This window comes from Ciconia boyciana, chromosome 4 (genome assembly GCF_034638445.1).
Source record: "Ciconia boyciana chromosome 4, ASM3463844v1, whole genome shotgun sequence".
Taxonomy (NCBI): domain Eukaryota; kingdom Metazoa; phylum Chordata; class Aves; order Ciconiiformes; family Ciconiidae; genus Ciconia; species Ciconia boyciana.
In genome coordinates this window covers 41539613-41561772 of record NC_132937.1, presented here as the reverse complement: position 1 = coordinate 41561772, position 22160 = coordinate 41539613, and the positions used below count along the sequence as shown (strand labels likewise).

General features: G+C 40.9%; 1 protein-coding gene across 5 annotated transcripts in view; it reads right to left on the bottom strand.

The window, feature by feature from the left end:
* Window positions 1–4820: 4820 nt before the first annotated feature.
* The window catches only part of MAST4 (microtubule associated serine/threonine kinase family member 4), a 306287-nt gene continuing 288947 nt past the window's right edge, over window positions 4821–22160 (bottom strand). For all 5 annotated transcript variants that reach the window (XM_072858736.1, XM_072858737.1, XM_072858739.1 and 2 more), the window contains 7 exons: window positions 21907–22139; window positions 19823–20023; window positions 16712–16941; window positions 14743–14865; window positions 12822–12958; window positions 11938–12119; window positions 4821–11105 (listed from right to left, as the gene is read on the bottom strand). In XM_072858736.1, the coding sequence (XP_072714837.1) occupies window positions 7252–11105; window positions 11938–12119; window positions 12822–12958; window positions 14743–14865; window positions 16712–16941; window positions 19823–20023; window positions 21907–22139 (4960 nt within the window). In that variant the 3' untranslated portion in view covers window positions 4821–7251. The remainder of the gene's footprint in view (window positions 11106–11937; window positions 12120–12821; window positions 12959–14742; window positions 14866–16711; window positions 16942–19822; window positions 20024–21906; window positions 22140–22160) is intronic.

Genomic DNA, 22160 nt, shown 5'->3' with positions numbered 1-22160 from the left:
CAATTTCAGCTCTAACCATAAAACTTGTAGATTTGGTCAAGAATCCGCGGGTGCTTGGCACTACACTTGCTTGCACAGGGCAGACACACCAACGCCATCAGCTATGATACTTTCCTGTGCCAGCCTGGAGTGGACCATTTCCTCCAGCAGCAGCCCAGGAGACAAAACTGGAGACTGCAAAGGCTGTGGCGCAGTGGGGAGGAGCAACCTCATCCCACCGGTGCTCCTGGTGCCAACAGCTACTTCATGTTGCTTCTGGCATGCGTCCCTGGAGCGAAGTCAGAGTCTCTTTGCTCCAATGGGACACGCAACAGCTAGGCAGGAAGACAGACGGACTTCTTATTATTTACTTTTACCAAATAACCAAATCCCTTTTTCTGCCATCACACATGAATAAACCCAGTGGCAAGACAAAGTACGTGCGTTTGACCAAAGGTCTGATGGGAGCTTACTGTGCCTACTCATCTGCCCTGTGTTACCATACTGTGATTTATGGCACCAGTGCTTTAATAACAGGCTAACCCTGACGTATAGACACAGCCTTCTCAGAAGGTATGACCCTTCTGTCTCCACAGCAGCGCATGCACAACATGGAGTCTTGCCCTGCCCCAGCAAGGCTCCCCAGTGTGTTAAGCCGGGAGCTGCAGTTGCTCACCGAGACATGGAGGGTGACCTCTGTCTCAACACTTTCCATGCAGCTTCCACATTCAGCTTCCGCTCCTGCCCCAAAGGCATTTCCTCGACATTTTCCTTCATAACATGCTGACTAGCTAAGATTTCAAAGATCCTTGCTGGACTAGAATGTTTTTAATCATTTCTGAAGACGCTGCTGACAAGAGTCCCTGCTTGGTCTTCTCAAGGAAGAAATATCTCTCTTATTTGAAAAGCCCCTTTTACCCTCTGTAAGCAGATCAGACTAACACAACGTGGATTCTTGCAGCTTTCGGATGCCTTCACATCACGTACGCCACCTGCCTTACCCCACAGCTTCTCCTCCTCCTGCCTTTGTAGCCATGTGCTGCCCAAGGGCGCACAGGGAGAGATGTTTGATGTTTCTTCTCCAGTTGCCTATAAACACTTCCAGATTTTGGGTACCAGGACGTTGCCTGTCCTCACAACTGTCCGTATTGCTGATCCATATTCCCCGTTTCTGTGGCTGCTGACACGCTCTGCACAGAAACCTCCTCCTGACCCCATCAGCAGGGGCTGCGCTCCAACTGCCCAGCTGCAGAGCACCAAAGCTGCACAGGCTGCCTGCATCAGACCAGCCCTGCTGCACGGACTAGTCTAAGGGAGAGAAATGTCACGAAGCAAGCCCCGCTGCCCGAGGCGAGGACTCCCCGACTCATCCTTGGGAGCAAGGCAGGGATGCTCTCAAAGTCACTCCAGGGGTCAAGGCGCATTTTCCCCTCACTGCAAATCTGACTGGTTAAATGAGCAACCTCAGATAATTGCATTAGGTAACAATCCAGCATGAATGCCAGTGTGTGCACCATCCAAGAGCGACCTGCTGCTTCCGTTGTTTCCCTCTTAAATTTGTGGGTTCAGGAAAGTGATAGACCAATAGTGAAGTTGAAAGGAAGCGTGATGCAGTTCATAGCTTGGGATAGGTGCAAAAAAAAAAAATCGCTGCAAGTATCAGGTGGTAACTGCGGAAGATTCACAAATATCAGCGACTTAAGGGGAAAACTGCATGTTGGGCTGATGCTTTCTGAAATGCCTCTTTTTTTGGAGATGAACACAGGATTTAACCACCACCAGTTTCTGAAACATTACCCAGTGGCATGGCGTAGACTCGTGTAGACTTCAGTCGGTTAAAACTCAAAAGATGGCTGAAAAGGCAAAATGGTGAACGTTCCCTGCGCAATATATATTTGCACACAGAGTATTAAGTACAGACTTTCCTGTGACCTATCCCCTTCCCTCTACACAACTTGTTTTTGATGACCATATCTTTACCTGTTGTCATTTTTATTTTCTCTTTGATTTACTTTAGTGTGTCATCTCCGCTTTCTTATTTGCCTGCAGAATGCCATTCATAGGACATTGTGTAAACAGTGCTGAACAGCATACGCTGTATGTTTCAGGATACACAAATCCTAAATACAGGGACTGATTATTCTGAAGGAAAATTTGTATATGGCTATAATACACAAAAATGTCCAGATTATATATTACAACTTTTGGAATTCCAAAGACTTAGTCTTCTGGGATGACTTAGCAAGGATATAAATGGAAAGAGACAGTAGATTTATTTTTCTTTTTACAATTTGTTTACCCAGTCAAGCTCTGATCCGATGCAGCCCTTGGTTTCCAGTCAGGCCTTTTATCTCTTATTTTTTCAAATACAACTGGGGAGCAGGCACAAAGAGAGAACAAGGGAATCACCTGAGGTGAATGGTGCCTAACAGGATTGAATTCACCACCATCCTGGCTCCTGGGCTGCAGATGTCACTGAAGTCATGGTACAACACAAAACTGCAAAATAGAATTTGTCATCAGTACTTACACAGAGAAGAAACTTGAGCAGATCTCAGCTAATGAGTCACATTTCAGAGACTGGTAAGCACTTATCTTTATTTCAATTGGACCAACCAGAACTCAGAGCCAAGTTCTTCCTTCCCCAACTGGGATTAAACAAGATACTATCAGTAACATGCAAGTCAATTTTTGAGAGGATTTTACTCTAAGCAGGATGGTTGAAGAGGCCAATTTCTAAATCTGTCGACTTGAAAAAAAAAAATAAAAATCAATGATGCACCTTTTAAGAACTTTCTCTCATTCGCTAGTCTTGTCTGTACCTGGAAAAAAGAGCAGGTGAGATCCCTTCCCAACTACTCACTCATACCATACCTCCTCATCTGGCAAATACAGTGGAAATTCTTCTCCAGCAGCAGACATCCTTCTCCAGCAAATCTCTCAGGCATCCTCTTGCCTCTATCTAATTCACACCTGCATTTTGAAGGGCTTGCTCCGTGCTAGAACTTCCCTATGTTGTTACCGTCTTCTTACTCTGCAGTCTTCTCCGCTCTTCCTGATGCTCTCAACTCTTTGCAGCTTGAACCGTAACCTCTAGTGTCGCTTTCTACCCTCAGTTCATTCAAATCCATCCTTGGCAGATGTCTGGGAGATTGAGCTGGTCAGTGCTAATCAAATACTATACTATAGATATAGTCAGTGGAAAGAAAAACTGTCACTAACCCAAGCCATGAACTGGGACATGCATCTATATACCCTCTACTATCTTCTTGTCCTGTGATTTATTTTTTCTGAGCTGCCATCTGAGCTACCATCCAAATCCAAGCTTGACATCCCTGCTAAGTCTTGCAAACTACATAGAAGAAAAATATGGGATCTAAGGGAGCACAGCAAACTGGGAGTTCTGTGCTGAAGAAGGGAGCCCATGTTTCCCTTTCAGACCATGAAAGCATTCCCATCCCACGTGAGGTGCAGTCTCTTCTTACAACACTGGAAGTGAGGATGACAGGACATGCCAGGTGTAATACTGGTAACCTTTCTCTCCCGACTTCTTCCTCAATGCAAACCCCTTACAGCACCCCTTTCCTTTGGCCCTGAACACTGTGGAGACTCACTCTGGGCATGCAGGTTGCTATGCCTCCCCAGGCAGAGATGAGTGCTGCTGTCCACAGCCAGAGACAGCACAGCAGAGCAGTTAGATCCAGAGTCAATCCTCAACTCTAGTTACTTCCTTTCCCTGAGCTGCCAGATCCTGCTCTCCCCTCCTCAACTCATCACACCCTCTGTCAGTGCACCAGTTTTGCAGACTATCTGCCTTCTGCTGGGTTGCAGCAAGTTGGAAAGGTTGGGGGTGACCTGCAGCTTCCCCTCACCTATTGGTTTCAAACAGAGAGCAAAGCAGGAAAAATGATGCTGTAACACTGCTGTACTTGGTTTTGTACAGAGGAAAAATACAGAGAAAACAATGCAATAATAAAATGTGAACAAAAGTAGCCTCCCCCGCCCCCCCCCCCGGGCAAACAGTTCCTGGCATGTGCCAACCAGCTGTGCAGAGCTACCAGCAATGGAACAGTAAAGACAAGTGTATTTTAAGAGACATCGCTCCTCTGCAAGAAGTGGAAAGATGAAAATCAGGGGAGCAATAATCCTGCCCTGTTGCTCCTCCTGCCAACAGGATTTTTCTTCATCAAAGAGGCCACTGGATACTAAGGTGCTCTGCTCCATCTCCCCTGTCTGGTTCACTGCATCTATTTTATCTTCTATTATGAGAAGAAAAGAATAAAGGGAGATTTGATGACATTCAAAGGGTAGAGATTTCAGAACTGAAGAAAATGTTAACTTACACATGGCTCCAGGAATTTGTTAAGGCTGAAAATTTAGCGTGAATAAAAAAAACAATAAAGATTGGGTATTTTGAGAAGATACTAAAAACATACTGACCTATTGTAATGAATGATGATACATGTTTTGGAAGAAATATTTAAACATCATGTGACAGCCTACTGCCATTATTAGCTACCAGTCAGGATATATCATCCATCATCACCCCGTGCCTACTTGTCCAACAGCAGAGCAGTGGTTCCAGCCACTGCCTGAGACGAGATACTTAACTATGCAGACCTCCTCCATTTCCAGACTAAACTGCACTTCCTCATGCAATATCCTCGGCCAGCATGTGCCTTAAGGGGTGCACTGAGTTGGCCCCAGAGAAAAAAAAGAAAAATAACAACTGCCTGCCTCTGAGTAGAGCAGAGATGTGCCTTAAGTTACAGGAGTGAAAGCAGTTCCAGGAAAAATGTTAACACAACAGCGTTTCTGAATTTTTATTTCATGCTGAAATTTTTATTTCAATGTTATGCAACTGCATAAGTATAAATAATTGTGTTCAATATACAACAATTATGACATCCATAAGGAGTTTCTTAGAGAAAATAAGACTGCAAACACTTTATTGCACAGACCCTAACAATTTTTTTCTGTTTTTTTTTTTTTTTTCTGTTTTTTTTTTTTGTAAGCTGAGGAATCTACAGCAGGAAGTCTAAAAAAGAACACATCAGATCTACAATCACATAAAGACTGACCAAGTAGCACACAGGTAGGAGGATCTCTAACAGGTCACTGATAAGGTAAACACCAACAAACAGGTACTACGTAAACATAAGCTTAAGCACTATTACTCTTCCAAAATGCAAAGAACTTATTAGTCAGAAGTGATAACGAACTATACAAAATATACATAAAGGTATACTGTAAACAAATAGCTAGATGTGCTTTAAAGGAAACAAGATGATAGTTGAAAAATGCAGAAGACTGTAAACTAGGAAATACCTCCCAGACAGAAATGTTATTTCGAAGTGCATTAGCATTCATTTGTAGTAACTGCCAAAGCACAGATGAACTGTAAATGTTGAGACCATTTTATCTTTAAAACTGCTCAAAAAATATTATCCATTGCTCACTAGCTCCTCTGTGAACACATCAAAGGCAGTATGAATGTTCTAGTGCCACATGAAAAATCAGGAGGACTTATTTCTGATATCTTTCCGTGACCGGTTTGCTGTAATTGAACTCAACTAATCAGTATAATGAAGTTTTCACCAGAGGGAAATGAATACTGCACACTGTCAGTTGTCAAACAAACCTCAAAGTCAAGATTACACTGTGCTTTTATGAACAATTTTCTACCTTTTGAGACAGAAAGACAATCCGTAAGCCCTGATGAAACAGGTAGGGGCCTAGCTCTGCTGTGCGTACATATAACAGAAATAAGCAAAACCACCATTCTATTGATCCCAATCATTAAAAAACACATATCTGCAAGGATATTTTGTAGTGCTTCTGTACATGTTTCAAATTTTACCTTTCATCCTTCAAAACAAACTAAATACCTCCACACTAAAATGATCAAAGTCTACATGTTCCACAGTATACAAAATTTAAATAAGGCTTAGCAAAAGTAAAAAGACAGTCACATTCTAGCACCAAATAGCTCCAACAGGTTCCTTTGTTACAAAATGCTTCTTTTATAATTACAGTATTTACTTTTTTTGCATACAAATAAAAAGGTTATGTTATGAAATGTATGGAGCTACTCAATGCATTTAGAAATGAATGTGAAACCCAGAACTACTTGCTAAAAACAGCAAGTTAAGTCTACAACATAAGGCCCCAGCTATGTATTAAAATGTATTGGATGTCCCTAACTTTTTTGAAGATATGATACTGAAACTGCTTTTTTTCCTTTTTACCTTTTCATAAAATAGAAAAAAAGCTACGTCTGTATGAAGCTAATTATGCACACCTATATGCCATGATAATATGTATTCTCTAAATGTATTAAAAACCAGGGATGAACATACTAGTACTGCAAGTCATGTGCTTATACTTGTGCCTCACACTGTAAGGGCCTGAATTTAAAAAAGCTTAAGGAAATCAAGAGAGGATTGCAGCAAAAACTAAGCACACGGCATGTGCTTCAGAGTCTCAGCCTTGTCTGAGGTGAAGGTCACAGAACACACTCCCAGTAGACAAGATGAGAACCACCATTTCACCAGAGAACACAACTCTTGCTGGGATGCCCTGATAACCAAGTGGTCCTCCCATAGCTTTAACGACACCTACTCTAAGAGACAGGCTTTGTGCAGTAGGGAGATGCAGTTAGGTCTTGTGTTAGATCTGGTGAAGCAGTCAGCCAGGTACAGTACTATCAAAATTGGATTATTAAAAATACATGTAAAAACTCACAATAAGTCAGCATATTTATTCTGTGCTAGTGTTTTTCTAACCTCTAGCTAGGATTTTTAGTAAGTAAAAATGTGGCCTGTTTTCGTTGTCCAGTCAGACCAATGCTTGTGCATGTCCATGCCAGGTCTGAGTTTTAATAATTCGGTTTCATATTCGAGTATGGCAAATAAGTGGCAAAGCAACTATCTTAAAAAAGAGGAGAGTAAACAATGCAATCAGCAGCAAAGTATATATGCTACATTCAAACCCCAAACACATCTCTAGGTATTTACAGAGAAAATCTCTTCTTCAACAGCTCTCAGCTGTAAAGGTATTTTTGTACAAATACTATATGGTAACAGTTTTACCGGTTACAATTGGGAAGGCATTTTGAAAAAAAGTCCTTTCTTTATATATCCCCTGTCTTGTCTCTTCAGTGACATGAAAGCTTTGCTGCACAAAGACACGACACAGTGCTGGTTTAAAGGCAGTCCAATATATTGACATTGTTTCAGCTAGTCTTGAATTCAGACCTGCCAGGTCTTACAGTTAACAGGATTTTTTGTGAGGACTGCTCCGTGAAGCTTCCTTTCCTCGCCGCTGCCGAGCTGAGTCTTTGTCATTAGAAAGTGCGTTAGGGCGGTCAGGTGTGGTTGCTGACCTGGATAAATCTTTACCTACATTCTGTTTTCTTGAAGCAGACTGCTGAGCCTGAACGGCATCTTTTCCCTTAACGTCCACAGTGTTAACAAAAAAAGACTTTTCTTGATTTCCAGGTTTCCCCCCAAGGTTTGAAGCAGGGTGGTGGGCTTCCACTACAACAGCAGCACTGTGCAAGGCCATCAGTGAAACACTTTTAGTCATTTCTGCCTTACCGCTCCCTGCGGAAGAGGTGCTTTTCTTATTTAGTTCCTTGCAGGTTGCAGGAAGCTCAGGTGAGCCTGCTTTAACCTTTGCTGAAGATGATTCACTCTTCGCCGAAGACAAAACAGATACTTCTTGTCTACATTCAGAGAAATTGGCTGAACAAGTCAGCAGCTTTCCTGGTGTTGCAGCCACACGACAAGAACTCTGCCCGCTGGCAGCCGACAAAAGTTTTATTGCAATCTGCTTGTTTGCATCCTCTGGCTGTTTTTGATTAACTTGTCCTTTGCCTTTTGAATCTTGAGAGCTTTTGCTACTTGTGGTCACTTTTTCTACTCCTTTCCCTCTGGCATCGCAGTTTGCAAGGCAAAGGGTAGGGTCTACTTTCCCACTGTCAAGCTGAACATAAAGTGCGTCAGTGCATATTTTTCCTTCGGGTCTTTTGTCTGCAGAGATCATCTGGTTACTAGGACTTCTGTCTGCCTGTTTGCTCAGCAAGAGACAGTCTTTCACAGTGGAAAACTTTGGAGACATGGTTTGTTTTTCACTGAGGTGAAGTTGCTTTTTATCAGCAGATTCCCCCAAGCCTGCTGGTTCTTGCCTCTGCATCTGCTTAGAATTCTCTGACCCTGCTGGCAGCAGGCCCACAGCAGAGGATTTGGGTTTGGTGTCAGGAGTGATGCTGCTCATTTGGAGGGTGGCTACTGAGCCGTGCTCCAAACTCACAGGCCTTTCGGCCTGCACGTGTTCATTGATCATTTTTCTCAAAGAGCCTGAAACAGAAGAAACGGAATCTAGCACGTTTTTACTGGCATGTTTCCCATCTTTCTGGGAGCTGGTAGACACCTGAATAATAGTTTCTTTTTCTCTTACGGTTGGAGAGCATGGTTTTTGTGACAATGTCTCTTTATCCGAGTACTTGGACTCGGAGGAATTTGTATCAGAGACTGCCCTGTGTTTATTACTGCTGCTTTCCACATAGGTGGCAGCAGGCTTCACGTGTTCTTGAACACCTACTTGAACATCTACAGCACAGTTTCTGCTTACAGTATCTCTCACAGCAGGGGAGCCTGAAGCATTAAGTTGCTGCCGAGGAACTTGGCTGGACTGCTCGCTCTCAGTAGTTTGAAGCCTTATGTCAGTGAGCTGTTTCTGATCTTTCTTTCCTAAATCTTTGGCATTGTCCTTCTGCACAGAGGAAACTGATGCAGACTTCTCATTTTTAGGATCACAATCTATTAAGGGTTGCATGGGCCGTTTGGATGGAAGAGCTTCACTCTTTGACTCTGCCATAACTTTCTTAGACTCACTGAGAACTTTCTCCTTGGTTATGTCCCTTTCAACAAAACTACTAGCAACACTGCTGTCATCTTTGCCTAGCTGTTTCAGTGATTCTCTACCATCCTTAGGTTGTGCCTTGGGGCCAGCTGCCTGTATTTTTCCTTGCATCTGAGGTGGAATGGCAAAATTAGCACTATTTTTTTCATTGCTTTTGGAGTAGCTCGTTATCAGGACATCTGAGACAGATACCTTCAGAGATGACTCCCTGATCACCTCCACCTTTGCAGGGATAAGCTCACAACTTGTCTGGGCTACTGGCTGTTTGGCAGGCAACTGCTTTTGTATTTGCTTCTCTTTTCCTACAGCTTTTTCAGGAGTGCTTTGGACAGCAGAAAGTTTGGAGTATGTGTGAGTAGTTTTAACACTCTGACTTTGCATAACACAAGACTTTGCCTCCATGGAATTGTCCTTCTGTTTTGAAGGGGAGGTGTCTTTCTTTTGAACAGCTTCTATAACAGAAGTATTGCCTTTAGTAGCTGGACTCAAAACCTTTTTCTCTGTCACTACTTCTGCAGCCACAGAGATGATTGGTGGATTTGGAGAACTCTTGCTTGTTTGCAGAACCTGAGGTGCTGATACGTTGACTCTGCCAGATTTTGAATAGCTTAACAACTGCTCTTTCTGACAGGCCAGTTCTGCCTTCCCACCACTCCCATCACTGCTGGTGCTCTGCCCTTCTGGCAGCACACACAAAGGCAGTTCAGTCTTCGAAGCCTGTGGCCCAGAAAGTAAGGCAATGTCAAGTGTGCCTTCTATCGGCTTCAAACAGGAAACAGACCTCCCATCAAGTTTATATTCTGATGGACTTTTTCTGACAGGAGCCTCAGTGGAAATAAGGGCTGATTTTTCCACATTCATGTCTGCTCGGCCATTCAAGGTCTTGAGAGGAACAAAAGAAACTGAGTTAATCTGAGCAGCATGTGCACTGACAATAAATGTTCTACCATCAGCAACTGCAGTGGAGTCCTGCTGTATGTTTATGGGTCTGCCTGTATTAAGCTGAAGGCATTCATGAACGTTTGATGTCAGTTTGGGTTTTAGCACTGGACAGACACTGTCATCTTTTTCTTCAATGGACATTTTCTTTCTAAGATAATCAATATTTGCAAGTTTACCATCTAATCTTTCAAATTTGACAAATTCTTTTGTTGGTACATTTTTATCTGTGTTTTCTCCCTTTCCATTTAGCATCCTGTCAGAGGACTGAGGTAGTACATCTTGCAGTGTACACGGAGGAGAAATTCTTTTGAAGTCATAAGAAGTATGACTGAGTTCATTAGGTGGAGGCCCATGACACAACACCTGTGCATCTAAAGCAACACCATCATTTGATCTCAAGTTTGCATTCTTTTGAAGGGTGTCTTTGAGTATGCCACCAGCTGACTGGGTCTCCAAAGCAACAATTTTTGTTTCCAACTGATTTGATCTTTCTAACACCTTCTGGAATGCTTTTTTGTCTCTTTCTTCCAGTCTTAAGATATTGGGATTTTCTGGTTCACTGCTAGGTTCATGTATAGCAGCACTTGCTTTTTCAGCAAAATCTTGCTTTTTCATAACTATCTTGACCTTCAGCTTCTCCCTGTCTAGCTCATCGATGGATTCTTGCCTACCTAATTTCCGTGAGATGGGTCGTTTCAAGCAGCCCTGCTCTGCAGGCCTGACTCGCGTGAGTGATGGCACATCACATACATTCTCCTCCAAGCTCTGAAGAGTTACTTCCCTTTGGGACAATTCTCTATTCACTTCTTCCTGGGTCACTTCCAGACTGTGTTTTCGTGAACATAAGTGTTTCTTATCATTGCCGTAAGAGGGTGCAAGTTTCTCTTCAGACTGGACTCTTTTTAACAGTGGAGATCTTGGTGGCTCTGCACTCTTTGGCCTAACGATATGCCTTACAATAGTTGGAGGAGAGTGCATTTTGCTAGGAAAAGATTGAGCTATTTTTGTATTTCCAATCGAATGTCCTAGCAATGGTGATGGAGATCGCTGAGGGGATGTTGGCTGGGGTGTTGGAGAAGGTGTCCGTGCAAGAGGAGAGAGGGGAATGCTGCCAGCTGATTTGCGTCTTCCTGATCTGTATCTTTGCCCACCAAGCTTTGGACCCAAGCCATGAAGAGTGCTGGGTCTTATGTGTCCTGAACCAGCTGGAGAATTGGGAGCACTTGAACTAGGGGAGCTACTCTGGGAAGAGTTAGTACCTACAAAAAGAACAAACAAACCAATCAAACTTAAGATTAGAAAGATTTTTTTAATATTGTCTAAATGTTCAGTGAGACACAGAACTTTCACTGGTCCAAAAGGCCTACGTGCTGTCTGCTGCTACAATGTTCCAAAATTTGGAAGGTTTTGAGTGACTGGGCTGTAAACCCCTCATCATTCCAATTATGTTGCTATTTCTCCCTTTCCCCCTCTGTTCCTTCATCCCCTTTAAGTTATTGCTTCCTTCTATTTAAACAGAATACCTAATGCTTTCTGCCACTTCAAAGCAACGATCAAGGCTTTCCAAATAATTTACCTTTGCCAACGGATCGTACAACAGCAGTCGCTTTTAGTACACACTAAAATAATGACAAAAGTAAAACAGGAAAAAGGGGCAGGCTTTTAGGAGCCAGAAAGATGCATATTTCAGCACCCAGCCAATCTTTTCAGCAATAAATCTGCATTCATGGGCGCCCATGCTAGTTCCATTATGTAGCAACTTTTTCCTCAGTTTCATTATTTTATCAATCAGCCTCTCCTAGGCAAGATTCTACCTTTTACTCCAAACTTGGATTGTTTATTACTCAGCTTATAGCCATTGGACTTAGATTTAAACTCTGAGACAAACTAGCAGACAGTTTCCTTTCAGGTGCTTCTGTATCATGAAAACATCATTTTGCATCAGGAATCTTATTCCCTTTTTCAGGCAGAAACCGATTATGCTTGTCAGAGCTGACTAGTCTTAGCAGAGTGTATCAGATCTGGGGGGCTCACGAGAAGTAGAATACACTTCAAGTCCTATTCCTCTGCCCTCCACTCCTTCATACTCACCAGATGGAAAATCAGGAGTAGAGCGGTAGCTTGGGGTAGGTGACCTAGGAGATAAGCTGTGGGTTGGAGACCCAGGCAAGCTCTCCCCTGATGAAAGTGATCGGTTCAGGCAGGAGAAACTTCTGCTGGTGTGAAGAAGAGGAGAGGGTTGCTTGGCCAGCTTTTTAAAGAGAGATCTTCTCCTAGCATGAGAAGAGCACAGCATTAATCAGAAGTTAAGATGCACAGAAGATACTGTTACCACAGGCAAAACTCTTGTGAGCTGGCATTGCTTCCCTCTCCCATTACCCTCAGAAAAGCAAATATTAAATCTAAGTCTACTTGAAAGCAAACCACACTGCAGGGCGTGAAGTTTAGAAAATATCCTGATTTACTAATAGGTAGAATATTGTAACTAAATCTATTTGTACTAAAATTTACTCACTGTATTTCAGAAGAACGGTTAGCTCCTTATGAGTATAAATCTTCTTTTTCTTAATTAAAGAGCTCACCAAAACTGAAGGAATATCTATAAAGTACTAGTGATGTATATACAAAATAAACTTATCAAACTAAAAATGCCCATAAACTTAGCACTAGAAAGTTTAACTAAACAAGTACAAAAAGGTATACTTAAACCAAATTAAAATGCAACCTCAGTTATTCACTTTCTTCCCCAGATCTACGTGTGTGCCATGCAAAATTTTGAGGGGTTATTTTAACAGATCTAGTTTAGGCAAAACAGGATTGGAAGGACGTGTTACAACCATAGGATCTCATAGAAGAAGGTAAAAAGATGTAGAAAACAAGAGAGAGAACTGTAATGACTTCATATTTTAAATTAATTGTTATGTATACACACACACAAGGAAACATATTTGCCATGATACAAAAGGATTACTCACCTCTCTAAACTCTCTTTCTTCTTGGTTTTCTTACTACGTCTGACCATTCGGCTCCTGTAGCTGTTTCGCCTGGCAGGTCCTGTCTTGATGGAAGTGTTTTCAAAAGGGGTTGTCATTACCGAGACTTTGTTACCACTCTGCCAAAATGGAGGAGGAGCCTTTAGGCACGACTAATACAAGACAACTTTGCCTTAAATTGAAGCTACACCACAAACGCAAATGCAACAAGACAGAACTCCAGCATCAGAGTAAGAGCTGGCAGTATAGGGAGCCCTATGCAGATGTTGCCAGGCTAATTTATGTCAGATAAACAATAACTGCAAAATTCTGAAATTCTGCCAAATTTTGTAAACTTCCTCCATTCCAGCTTTGGGACAAGGAGAAATTCCAATAATTGTAGCTAGACAGGAGGAGACCAAGGATTGACCAAGACTGCCATTTTCAAGATAAAAGCATCTTCAGAAACATCCTATTTTCCCACAAAGAACAGCTGTCACTGTGCAGTGGTCTATTCACTGGCCATTCATGCCTCAGGATACCGATTGTTACAACGATGAAATGGAGGCTAAAACTTAATTGTCATTATCAATTCCAAACAAACCTTTTGTCTTGTTCAAAAGAGGTGACAAATATGATTAAGTTAAGCTTTTTAGGACTGTTTGCATGAACAGATGACTCAATAAATAAAACCAACTGGAAATATCTGTATTATATTTTAAAAACCCACATCTCTTGCCCAGCACTGTATACCACTACAGTGAACTTCTTTTCAAAGGAATTCCAATAGCCCAAATTAATTTATGATACAGCACATTTGGATAAACAACAGTCTCTCATTTTGAGTTTAGTCTTGTAAGTAGTGTGCAGGGTTGCCATGTTTCTCTTTTTCTGTACCTGACACAGAAAACAACTGCAGACCCAACTGCCTAAAGTTATAGAATTTTCTCTTACACATTTCTTGCAAAATTGGAAAACCGGGAAGCTCCTTCTGGTTTCAGAGAAAGAAAATAAAGACTTAAGGAAAGGTGTATTTTGTATCTTTCCTCAGCTCTTTATATTTCCCCATTACTTCATTGCTTTCCCATCTTCTTTTATAACTTTTATACTCCCTTTGACAGGCGAAGCTCTGCATGTAACACCATAAATTGTTAATAATACGAAGTAAATATACAGCTGTTTAAAATAATTCTGACCTACATTAGTCTGTGCTGAAAAGATTACATAAAAACTGCAATACAATCAGCTACAGTGAAAAGCTAAGACAATACCACTCATTAAAAAAAGTTGGGGTTTTTGTTTGTTTGTTTTTAAGGAAAAATTATAATTTTCTAATAGGATAGACCTCGGAAAACTCCACAAGAGAAAAAACGTGATAGATTATTCATAAAAGTCCAATTGCAGGATCAGAACTTCATTAAGCAAAGAAGCTCTGTGGGACATGCCTGCCTATGTATGAGAAAAAAACCTTTTGGGCCTTAAGATTATGAAAGGCAAACTCCTGTACAGTAGGCTAGAAAATATTTCATATTCTTGGTTTCCACTTTTCCTCATTGATTTCACTTTAAAAGGAGCAAACGAGAACTAGCATCATCATCAAAAGCCTGAATTACCTGAAGAAGATGGGGGAATTCAAGAAAGTGCTTGAAAATGTCACATTTTTTGAGAGACATCTCTTTGTGTCAGTGTCTTGAATGTACTTCAGCTATCTCAGCAGCAGTGCTATTTTATTGCAGAGAAACTAAAATCATAGCAGGATATATGAAGTCATTGACCTTTCTTCAGATCTGTGCAACAGTAGCTTAGAGTTTGTACTTGAACAACAACAAAATCTGGTAACTAATCTCTGAAGGAAACAAACATAACCCCTCAATCCTTGATGAAAACAGCAAATGTTTTTGTATCCCAGCTGTCCAAGAGTTACCTTTAACAACAACTCAATGACTTCCGTATGAACAAGACCATGCACTGGCTCTCCATTGATATGAGTAATCAGGTCTCCAGCTTTTAAACCCGCTTGGTAAGCTGCACCTCCTTCTTCCACATTCTGGAAATCAGAGACAAAGAGAGTATACACAAAATGGACTCCTGTTTAACCTTCATACTTTCAAGAGTAGGCTGTGTTTAATGAACGCTTTCTATGAAACCAGTTGGCAATGAAGAAAACTTACAGATATTAAGTTATATAAAGGAAGAAAAGAAGAAAAATCAGACCAGCCATTTCACCATCAACTACTTACTCAAACTTTATACTTACACGGGGCCTGGAATTGTTCCAAAGCTCACTGAAACACTGCTTGTTGCCACTGGTATTAAGTAAGCTCTGCATAGCAGGGCAGTTTTCATGCATGATAAAGAAGGGGTGATTCGCTCCCCATGGCAAAATATCAGAATTGAATGAAGATTTTTAGCATCCAACAGTGAGAAATACTGATGTAATTAAGGCATGTGGTCACATTACTGCATGTGGTGACGTGCAGTACCCTTAATCATGATAAAAATTAACTCCACCATATAGTTAGGGATTGTTTTCATTTGGTTCAAATTCACCAGGCTGCCCATTAGAGGGAACAGTGCAGCACGAAGATGACAAATGACCAAAATAAAGTGAATTGCAAATTACTTTGAAGGTGGCTTAAATAATGTATTATGTTTTAAAATGAGCTTTTGAAGAATTTTAAGTCACACAGCCACTACTGAAGCCCACAGTGCTTACAGAGCTAAAAAAACCCCCCAAAACCTGAAGTACTTTGAAAAAAAGCCAAGGTTTCACTTCTACCATTTTTCCCCCCTCCTTTCACTGATGTGATGCTACACCAGTGGTATGAAATCCAAGGTCTTTATTTATTCCATTATCAAATGTACCCTATTCTCCAGATTCAATGTGCTTGACAGATTAATAGGTCTGAGAGGTAAACAACATGAATTAAAAATGCGTAATACACTACCACATCAGTAGCATTGCTACTTCAAAACCTACAATACATACTTAAAACAAAGCACTGTACAAAACTTCAAAGCTTTTGATATATTTGTAATCAACTTTTCAAAATTAAGGTAGTTGAAATATTTTAGTTTACACACACACAGTACTTATGTATGTATAATATATAAATTATATAAAACATATAATTTGTTATCAACCTCAATTATAAAGTAAACATAAATATACATTTACATAAATATATATTTATTTTACAATTAAGGAGGTTGATAACCAATGAAATGTAAGAACTGCTGTCTTTTCTTTTAGCCTGTCTCCACTTCGTTCAAATCAGTAGTGAAAAGAAGGATGAAAAATACATGATTTATTCAAGACAGTCGGTCTTTTTCCTGTGCCATAGAATCTTCAAAGGTATTCACAATTCCAAATGATTTGTACATTTCTACACAAAAGAAAATCAGTGCTGGAAATCAGCACACTCATGTCTAGTAAAATACTGTTGACTTTCATGAATCCCATAATTGACGCAGTTTAATAAACTCCATGTATATTTCAACAATTGCTGTTTACAATCTCCTAGTTTTTTGCAGATCTTGCCCTCAATCAAAGAGGGGCTGCACCAACCCTTTGGTTTTCTAAGCCACAGTACTCTGAACTTAGACATGGCTATTCACAATTGCCAAACTTGCCAAAAGTGAAAGTGACCCATGCAGAAGGTCAACATCTTATGTAGGTATCACTTCTGCCAAAGGTGGCTTGTGTCATCCCTACAGCCAACACTGGTCTTGTGTACAGGCATGAGTTTCATTCTAAGAAAACTGTTTGGCACAACGTCATGATTTACAGAGTAACTGTCAACAAACAGATACCACAGGTACCAAAATCAAAAGCAAATACATCATTACAGTTTTCTTTGGCTGTATATAAGCAAAAAACCGTATTATCTTACCCAAACAATATGGTGTACAGTGTAGATATCGCTGTCACCCACATAAACCCTGATTGCTCGGATGGTGAAGCCATACTTTTTTCCTGAACTGTGAATTACTATTGGTTGATGAGGACTTGCACCAGCAATCGATGAATCACGGCTGGGAGATGAATCTCGGGAGGATGAAGGATCAGATGATAGGGAATGAGGAGACATAGGACTTCCCAAAGGAGAAACACCAAACACATCTGGAAGAAAAAAATCTGCCTATTAGCATATGTTCTGAGCACACGCAAATGCAGACACAGAACAAGGAATTTGCTTAGTTTTATGACACCTTTGTGTCAAAATGTATCATTGTCTTTGCATAAACACACTCTCCTCAATCAGTGTGTATCTTAGTGAATAAGAAGTTTAACCAACAACCAGATCTTGGAACTAAGTTTCTTTCCCTGTAGCATAAACTGTGTTTTTTAATGCAAGCGTTAACTTGTTAGATGTAGACTGCTTTTTCCTTTTAGATAGGAAACACACTAACTGGTAACTTTGAAAGAACAATTCTTAGCCTCTTCCTAACAAACACTCATGAAAAGAAAATCAGAGTTTGGTAGCAGATGTTATTGTGAGTACACCTAAAACCATCCCCCAAATCATCCAGCAGTGCTAAACAAAGCACTAGTTGGTCTTTTGGTTTCAGTTATATATAGATACAGATAAAGACTACTGTAATTAAACCAAAATATCTAGTTGGTACATAGGACAGTAACTCAATGCTTGTACCAAGCCTCCATTTCTACATTCTGCTACATCACGTAAGACCACAAGAATTTCTTGCAACAACAATATCCATTATGGCTTCGTTTTATTTCATTGTTTTGAAAGCACTATGTGCTCATGCTTGTGCAAATGTAAACACAATTGCAGCAGCATAAAACCCACTTTGGTGACTATAACAGGGTGACAGCTCTGCAAAGGAATGCAGCCCAGAGAGATTCCAGGCTTGGTGTCTGTGCCAAGCCATGTCATACGAGGGCAGACACAGTTTGGCAGCAGAGGCGCTACTCCCCTGGATGCAAGTCACCAGAGGCTCCCAGAGATGAGTATCACTGAGTTAATTCTGAAATCCCACAGAACAGCCAAGCCCCGAGGGGGCTGTCCCTGTCACCCTCTGGCTCTGAAACATGCCCAGATCCCCCGCCCTCTGCTTTCTGCTACATGTGGGACATGTCCTGTGACTCTCGGCTACACGACTCAGGTCAGGAACACTGGCCATCTGTTGCTGTAGTTTATTTTATGGGTAAACATGAATAAGGTAGGGTTTTTGGACAGTATTAGGTACAGCTAACATAAAAGATTTTGGTTGATATAGATATAATTACAACATTTTTAGGTGTAGGCAAAGCTAAGTTTATAGAACGATGCTGAGATTAAACTGAAAGAAAACCATAGTTTAATGAGCACAGTAACTCAGTCTATATCATCTCTGAACTTAGTGACTCTTACTCGACAGCTGTAAAAGAACTACTAGAATACAAACTAATGAATAAGTTGAATGTAACTTGGCTGTGTAGTTACTTGAGTGTGTATCATGCTCCTGTGACAGCTGATATCAATAATCAGCATGCACTACAGGCCTTCTACAAGCAGAAAAAATAACCATGGTGCTAACTGTTACAGGGATATACCAAAAAAACACTTACAACATTTGGGAGAGAAATGTTCGTTGGAAGAAAGAGTCTACACAAGAAACAAGCCCAGAGTGTTTGCAAGCCACTTGCAGTTTTCAGTGTCAACACTGCCCTGAACAGGCTGAGCACAGGGTCACTATCTTTTTCATTGTAAAAATAAAGTCATCTTCATCTCTCTCGTGCATTTTGTAAGAATGACCATTCACATTTGTAAGAATGACCATTCACATAGAAATGCTAAGTATTCTTTTCATTGTCACCTAGTTGTCCTCATTCAAGCAGGGGCAAAATACTCCTCCTTAACTGAGACTCAAAATTTTCCTCTTGACTTATCTCATTAATAAAATCCTCATGGTTAGCTGCTGGAATTACAGGCACTGCAGAGGAAGCCTATGCTGTTCTTTAAACAGTATGGTGAAGAGGGGTATAAAACATGATGCGAATCCGAAATTCCTGAAGTAATAGGGATCAGATGGGCCTTTCACCTCTCCAAGGTCTCCAAAACACATGCACAACAGTGTTTGCTCACCAAGGTATTAAGGAGCACATAGGGCACATGTGCTTTACAACCCAAAGACAGGTTGTAAATATAGAACAAACTCTTCTAGAGAATAAACTCTTCAACACTGCACAATTCTCCACTAGCCTGTGGACTCAAAGCAACCTACTGAAGTTACTGTCAAAGCCACCTTTGAACATATGGAGCAAGTGCAGGGTTATGTTATCAGACCAGCAGATACTTAAATATTACACCTAAGGTATAAAAACAGCATATGGCCAGTGTGCAAAACTGAGATGTAATCCCACTTTTGGAAAAAAAATCACTCAGTGTCTGGGAAATTTGGACTTTGATTCTGAACCATTAAAAAGCAAAGCACCAATGCTTCATCTGAAAACACTCAATACTACTGTTATACTTCCACTTACTTATAGCAGTATTTCTGGCTTCAAATTCTGAGCACTCCATGTAAGCCAATGTAGTACAAACAGGAGCCTACATGCTATTTCTGCTTTTGTGACACTTCTCTCTGGCTTATCACCTTTCCTTATGGGAGATGGGAGAGAACTAGTCAGGCTGAATGTGCTGCTGTGACAAACAGCTATTCTTGGAGCTGTACACAGTGAGCTACTTAAGCTATGCTCTTACTGTAGGACAGGCCAAGGACTGAAGTCTGCATCCTGCTGTGCATGCACACAGTCAAACACAACGTAGTCACCATTAAGCTACATTTTTGCCTCTCAGAGAAGGTTCCTCAGCTGTAATGTGACCACTGTAACTCGCTGATGAGATTGCACCATCTAGTAACGCATGTGAAGAACAAGAGAAACAAAAAAGTGTGACACAGAATCCATTCTGGACTCTCCAAAATCTTGTATTTACCTCATGAACCATCAAGTATGCATAGATCATAACATTTCAAACAAAAAGATTTATCTCTACCTCCTGGGATCATGAGGGACAAAGCGCTTGCAGAAAGGGACTTTGTGACTTTTCCAGAGATCTTCTTTTTCTCCGTGCTTTCTAATCGCTGACGAGCCATGTGAGATGCAACTTCACTGGGTGGCTTTGAGGAGTTATCTGTACTGTCCATGCTCTCGCTTCTTCCATTTATCTGATCTAAGTGCTCTGAAAAACTGCCAACTGTACAAAGAAGAAGGGATAAACACATTGAGGGAAAACTGGGGGTCAGGAAGGGGAAACGGTACAATTGTGAGATAGGAATTTTTCCTTCCGTTAACAAGTTCATAAAACAACATTACAGAAATCTGAGTAATAATTCTAGACTTACAGAATGCATAAACATTAACAGAATGAATTGAAGCAACAGTTTTTTGTAGTCAGTGACGAAAGTAAAATATGATACAAAAGCTGAAGCAAGTCTGGTATCTCAATATGCAGCACTCACCTTAGAGAACTTAATCATACATTTATTTTTCACATGAACTCCTCCTAAAGTAAATGAAAGGCTCCAATCCTACACAGTTGCTATCAACAACTTTTCCAAAATCATTAAAACACTAAGTATAATTTTATTTTTAATTATTATCTTTTGCTTTTATTCTTTGGGTGGTTTTCTACCACACAGGAGAAAGATACCTGGCACCACTAAACTCAGTATTACAACCACATTGGTATTAGTCTACCATAGGTAATGAATTTCCACAATACTGAATGGAGGAAGGACAACAATGTTGCAGACAATGAAAAACATAAAGGCCTTGTGTCACATGAACAACCTGCATGGGATTTCTTAAAAAATTCAAAGATGTCACAGGAAAGTTGTATGACCTTATGAAACACGCACCGAGGGTAGGTTGCCTGTTTAAAGACACAGCAGTAATTCCTAGTATTCCTTTAAGGTCACTGAATATCCTCAACAGAAAAATGAAATTACTCTTAAGTTTAACTGATAAGTGACAGAAGAGGATCACATGCTTTGAGTTATCACTGTGACTGATGTGGTAATGCCAACACCATAACACGGGGCTGGGGGGAGTGAGCAAGACTTGGGATACAGCACAGTCAAGGTTTTAGACAACAGAGATGGAAATGGTTGTACAGCTGGATGAGCCTGAGGATATTTATTTTCCCAGAAACTGAGAGGAGGAAGGGGGAGGAAAATGTGAACTACAAGGGAAATTAGGGGTATGGGAATAGAAAGGGGCATCTTGAGAAAACTCAGTGAGGTACAAAAGAGAAATAACCTGAAGACAGGTAAATGTGTAGAAAAGGTAACTGGAACCTGTATATGAACAATCATGAGACTGATCTAGGCCTAGATCTGTGTTAAGTATCAGGTCTTCCAATGGTTATACAAAACTCTCCTCTGAAAGTACAAAACCAGCATGATACTAGGGCCCTGGATCCTACTGAAATGCATGCAAATACTTGAGCTCAGAGAGGGATGCATAAAGGAAAAATTATTTAAGTAAGGAATGGTTTACAACACTCCTTCCTAGATTCCTAATGACAAAAGTGACTTCCACAAGTCAAAGACAACCCTGCCAATTCTGAAATGCGTACATCATTGAGATGTCTTAGTTAAAAACACACAATGGTGCAGCGCAGAGTGTTAGAAAACAGCAATACAGATCAGTTGGAATGACTCCAAGATGACCAATCAAAAGATCACCAGCTTCAGCGAGGGAAGATATAAAAATAGTGCTTTAAGTCCCAAAGGGATCTAAGACTCCTTTGCTCCACAGAAGGAACCTGCAAAGGCTATATGACCAAGTCACTGTTTTACTCACTTGCCCAGCAACCCTCCAGGGTCAGTGGTGCAACACCAAATCTTAGCATTTCCAAAAATATGAAAATATGTATGGGAAAGTGTGAAAGAGATTTTATTTGAACAAGTTTGAACGAGATTTGAACGAGCCCAAACCAGACTCCTCTTGGGATGGCTTTTTTTTTTAAAGCAGTTCTGAAATACAGGACTTCTAAATCCATGAATGCTACTGCTAAACAAAGAAGGTACACAACTGTTTATAATGTCATCAGCCAAGAGACCCAGTGTGAATTACCTGATAGTGTGGAGCTGCTGATTGTACTTGCTGGAGTGGTTACTTCAGGTTCGTCTTGCACTATTTCCTCACTCACAAACGCACGCTTTTCCTGTTCCTCCCGGGGTCCCACTAAGCCAGTAGAATCATCTTGTTCTCCTTCGGCTGATATGGCCAACTTCGGAAGCAAACCAGAACTGTGTCGCTGCCTGCTACTCTCAGTGTCAGAGGAGATGGATGTAGATATTTGTTGTCTGCATTAAAAATAAGCAAAC